Source organism: Empidonax traillii, unplaced genomic scaffold, assembly GCF_003031625.1.
Source record: "Empidonax traillii isolate 1590-97213 ecotype Southwest subspecies unplaced genomic scaffold, ASM303162v1 scaffold6989:size5461, whole genome shotgun sequence".
Lineage (NCBI taxonomy): Eukaryota > Metazoa > Chordata > Aves > Passeriformes > Tyrannidae > Empidonax > Empidonax traillii.
Window position 1 is genome coordinate 1 of NW_020962182.1, and position 5461 is coordinate 5461.

Genomic DNA, 5461 nt, shown 5'->3' on the forward strand with positions numbered 1-5461 from the left:
GTAAATGAAGACGCTGAATGACACCATTGTGCTGGGCATTTGCTTATGAATGGAACTTGGCTGCTGGCCCTCTTTCCTGGGTACAATTTTCGTTTCAGGCTACTTGCAACTGGTTCGATTTTATGCTAATTTGTCACTTATCTTTGTTGTTTGCCGGAACGTCGGTATTTTCCTAAACAAGAAAGTATTCTTTTAATTTAGGGAACAAAATGCTTCTTTTTTTCTTTTTCTTTTTTTTTTTTTTTTTTTTTTTTTTTATTTTTTTTGGGGAACTTCCTGGAATTAACACAACTTTCAGATTGGTGTCTAAATTGTTGTGCCTTTGAACTTCAAGGAAAACTTCGAATTCCAAGGAGTCACATTAATTCTAAATGAAACTAGTTTTAAACAGAGTGGTGAACTCACTCAATTCCAGTGCTGTAGCTGATCCATTTTCTAGAAAATTCAGAACATATCCTCATAGCATGTAGTCAGAGTCCAAGGGAAATCCTTGAGAAATTCAGTATGTGCTTTAATATTCTAGCTTATGATTTCAGACCACAAATAGGAGAACTGGTTTCTCCCATGGCAACTCCCATTTCCAGACTTCTAACACGAAAAGCGACTCTCTGAAGCAAACTATCTTTGGTTTTCCTGTATTCACCTGTATGTCAAAATATTTTCCTGAATGGTGACAATATTTTTATTAATATCTTGTTCGTGTCTCCGTGTGTAGCATTTGTTCATGAGATGGAGGCAATAGATCACTTAAGAGAGCCTTCCTGAACAATGCAGAAGAAAAAGCAAAAATATGAAATATGTTGTAAAACCTCTCTCTGTATTGCAACTATAAGGAGTAGATAATGAACACAAAAATTGAAATATTCTTCTGGCAGCTTTCCCTTTAGCCTTCTAATACAGGTCTGGAGCTGCCTGCAAACATCACTGCCCAGCAGCGAGGCTGTGTGCTCTCATTTCAGCCTTGCCCTTCATCTCACATCTCCTCTGTGGCCTGTTGCTTTCAGCCTGTAATTCTCTTAATGAGATCCTCAGCAATGCCACAGAGCCTCAGGGACACAGGCTGCAAGCCCCAAACTCAGCTCACACACTGTGATCCCCGTCGTTTCTTCTATTTCCACGTTGATTTTTTAAAGATAATTCATAGAATGAATTTTCTGGGTGTTTTTTTTTTTTCTCCCCCTGTTCCCCACCTTTCATTGTTTGTAGTTGCAGTTTGTTGTCACACAGGTCAGCGTGAAGAGCTTGGCTGGTTCCATTCTGATTCACTGCCTGTTAGTGCAGTGTTTGTTATTTCCTGAGGTTTATTTTTGGCTTGTCTTGTCTAGGTTGGCTTCAAGTGACTGAGATTAGTGGGCTTCCATTCCTTATGTCTTCTTTGACTATATCACCTTTGCTTTAGAGCTGAGGGAGTGCAATCTGTTGTAATCCCTGCAATAACAGAAACTGTAGGTTTGTCTGTTATATACTGGCAGCAGCATTTCTTTCAGCAGCAGAGACAGACTTTATCAAATAACAATCTACTGCAAGCTCTCCCTTCCCTGCACTAAAAGGGATGTAAAAGTAATGGTTAGAAGTAATAAAATATTCTAACACAGTATGTGCTATGGTTAAGGTTCTCCCAGGACACACCACTGTTCATTAATCCCAAAGGGAAACTATCCTTAGTCACTAAAGTTATACCAGCAGAAAGCTCAGATCTTTCCTGCACAGACTTATTTCTGATATACTGTTAATTATACTGTACAAAGTGCCCAAACTAATTCTTTGCCCCCTCCCTTTCTCCCTCCCTCCCTCTCTCTCTCTGTCTCTCCTGACAGCTCAGGTTCCAGACAGTGATGAGCAGTTTGTGCCTGACTTTCATTCAGAAAACTGTAAGTAGCATGGGGAAGATCACACATCTCAGGGGACAAGGGTAAACTCAAATTTTGGTGCCTTTCCTGTGCTGATACCCCTCCTCTCTGTCCAGGGCAGTTTTCCCCCGTGAAAACTGAAATGAAACACTTTTACTGGTTGCTCTTTTCTACCTTCTTTCCCTGGACTTGGCCCTGCAGCACAGCTGGGCTTGGTCTCTGAGTCATGTATCTTATTTCTTCCTCTTTTTGACCTGGAACTGAGGATGGTCCCACGTTTCACTCTGAGTGAATTCATGAGTCAGTTGTAATGTAATAGCCTGTTCCAGCCATTAGGGTCTGGAAAGCCCTGCCTGCTCCTAACACATCCAGCTTCTTGAAATTCCCATGGAGGTCAGTGCAATGGAGAGAGCAATTTATTTTCCCCCCCCCCGAGACTCAGCTGACCAATCAGCATTTTTAGATGGATTGTATGACCTGTTTGATCCATGCATTGAAAAGGGTTGCTACAGACAGGGAAGTGGGTGCCCCACACACAGAAAGACTCTTTCCTCTTCCCAGGCATGGCAAAGAAAGACCACTTTGCATGATGCAAATCAAAACTTTGCCTTCATGTTTTCAAAAAATAACGTGCAAGCTACACCTTGGGACACAACAGAAAATGTCTGTCCCAGCCCTGAACAGCTTAGGAAATACCCACTCTAAATCCTTTTCCAGGTGCTGTGGATCATCATAGAGCATGTCATTAGATTTGCATTTTTAAGGCTGATGTATTTAAGGCTTGATGACAAACTTCACTAAATCAAGGGCAGCGCTCGGGGAAGTCCAGTGAGCAGCTGTGCACGTTGGCATTTTGTTTCTATCAGAGCCACCTGAACAAGGACACCTTTCACTGGTGGATAATCACAGCTCTCCATAAAGGAGAAAAGTGCCAACCTGATCTTCCCTTTCCCTCCCCTCAGTAGCTTTTCACAGTCCTCCTGCTCGGATCAAGAAGGAGCCGCAGAGCCCCTCGGAAGCTTCCCTGTCCTGCAGCCACGAGCAGCCCTTCCAGCCCCACAGCGAGCAGTGCCTTTACACCAGGTAAGGTACCTGAACAGGGGGAGAGACAGAGGCTGTTCTGAAACAAAATGCTTCTTCTCCCTGGTGGTGCTGCTGCTCATCTGTCTTCATGCTGAGTGCAATCTTGGTATCTACTACTATCTCCTGTGCTGGGAGTTTGTCAGCCCAGGTGGCTGCACTGGAGGGGACAGCACGTTTGCCTTTGATAAATTGTTCCCAGGTGCTGCCACAAGTCCTTCCAGGAGAGCTGTAACCCTCCAATATCTGTTTGACCCTTCCAGTGCCTACGATCAACCCAGACGAGTTGGAATCAAGTCTCCCAGCCCAGGAATCCTGACACAGTCACCACTCCAACAGTTCCCTAGGCAGGACAGGAGCTTCCCGACCCCTGTGGGGCCACCCCACTCCACACCCAGCTGTGGATACCTCAGTGAAAACGGGTGAGTCACTGCCAGGAGGAGGCAGCCACTGGCAAAGAAGGGTTGCCCTCCTTGGGGATTCAGGGAGGAAGGGGCTGCAGCATCCAGATGGAAGTGCTGGGATCCACTGCTGCTGCCTAGGGTTTGAAATCCACAACCTGAACCTTAACCCTGCTGGATTCTGTGAATGATGGGCTTGGAAACGTCCTTCACTGGGGTCCCTTCCTTGCCCCAGCAGTGAGTGAGCTCTTACAGCCCCAGCAAGAGGCTGAGGAAGTTTCTGTCCCTCCACCAGGGCTGAAACCAAGAAAGCAGCCGTCTCATGTCCTCTCCCTTCTTCTAGCTCTGCCTATCAGCCACCTGTGGAGATGTGCCATTCTTTCCCCTCCTCCCAAGGCATGGCCCAGGAAGACCCCATTGCCTACCAGTGCCAGATGTCCAAGCCCTGCCTCCAGTACCCTCCTCAGGGCTTCAAACAGGAGCGCCACGACCCACGATACGAGCAGGAAAGCCAGGCAGGCAGCAGCCACCAGTACCCAGCAGCTGTGGTGGTCAAGCAGGAGCAGGTGGACTACATGTATGACTCAGGTGGGCAGAATGAGCTCTTTCTGACTGCATAAATCAGGCATCAGTGGGAGTGAGCAGCTCCTGGGTGAACAGTTCCATCTGTTCACTGCATCCAAGGTAAAGGTGGGACATGCACCTTCCATGCCATGTTCTGAGAAAGACCTTCTGGTAGATAGTTGAAAGCTTTAGTAAGACAGGAGGTAGAAGGTGATGTTAAATCCATTCAAACTAGCTTAAAGATTAACCCACTCACACCATCAGAAGTGGAGAAAAGGGTGTTTACAGTTTCATAGGGAGTGTTTGTCTTCAGGGGGATGTGTGATGTGAGCTGGTAGGTTGCAGAAAAGAAGCGAGGTCAGCTTTGAGGAAATCATACTGAAAGCATTCTGTAAATGGCAGCAGAAAGGAAGGAATCAAATACGTTGGACCTTGGACAGAAAAACTGTCTTGGATCCCTTCTGGTTTCCTGGTATTTTAATGGACATCTTAAATTGTTTCCTTTAGCAGAAATAAATACATAAATAAAAAGCTCCTGTGAGGGTACAAAAACCACCACTGTGGTGAGGCTGATATTACACTTTCACTGGGTAATTCTGTGCAGACAGGGGAAGAAAATGCAAACCCAGAAGAGTGAGGGTTTTTTTTTGTGAGAGTAGTTTATGACTGTAATAAGACCCACTCTGTCAGCTTGGAGTACTCTTCCCTTGGCATCAGCAAAATATCTGCTGAAAGCCATGGCTGTACACAGGAGTGTGAGGGAAACACAAGATGCAGTTGTAGTTATCTTTCTGACATTAACCCTTTAGGAGGGGCCCTAAGAGGATGTTGGTTAGACAGCTGCACTCACCTGCCCACCTCTGGAGAGCAAGAGCTTTCTTCCACCCGTGTTTTTTAAATAAATGAGTTTTTTTAATTGTTCTGTAGATGTTCCTGACTGTGCTTCCATGTACCTAAACGCTGAGAGCTATCCAAGCCATTCAAACACAGAGGACACACTGGGTAAGAAAAGCAGTGACCATCATCTTTTCCCTGCATGGAACTGTCCTCTGGTACTATCCTGGCTGGCTGTGACCGCTGGTTTTGCTTTCTCTTTCAGGCTGCAGCTACAACAAGCAGATGAAGTCCTTTACTGACGATGTCTGCGTTGTTCCAGAGAAAATTGAAGGTTGGAGAAAGTTGGGTGTAAGATAGGGTTACCCAGCATCTTTGCTAGCCACTTGAGCAGTGCCCACATAGTTCATTACACTGTGTTCTCGTGTGTTAGTTGTGGTTTATACTGAGCTTTTCAGTATTCCCTTTCCTGGGCTTTCTTAGCAGCAAACAGGCCTTCTAGCCTAAGTAGCTTAATTGTGAGATTCATCAGAGCTACTTTTGCTTGTGAATTGGCCGCTTTATTTCACGTGAACTGAAACATTCCAGGTAAACATTAAACATGCCTTTTTTTTTTTTTTTTTTTTTTTTTTTTTTTTTTTTTTTTTTTTTTTTTTTTTTTTTTTTTTTTTTTTTTTTTTTTTTTTTTTTTTTTTTTTTTTTTTTTTTTTTTTTTTTTTTTTTTTTTTTTTT

The 5461-nt window shown here is 44.4% G+C and overlaps 1 protein-coding gene across 1 annotated transcript; it reads left to right on the plus strand.

Moving 5' to 3' along the window:
• Nucleotides 1-1817: 1817 nt before the first annotated feature.
• On the plus strand, nucleotides 1818-5188 carry LOC114073550 (ETS translocation variant 4-like; the record flags this gene model as incomplete). The annotated part of the gene is made up of 6 exons (XM_027911284.1): nucleotides 1818-1871; nucleotides 2813-2933; nucleotides 3194-3352; nucleotides 3675-3919; nucleotides 4823-4897; nucleotides 4995-5188. Coding segments are annotated over 6 exons (749 nt in total), but the record flags the coding sequence as incomplete, so codon positions are not given.
• Nucleotides 5189-5461: the final 273 nt, after the last annotated feature.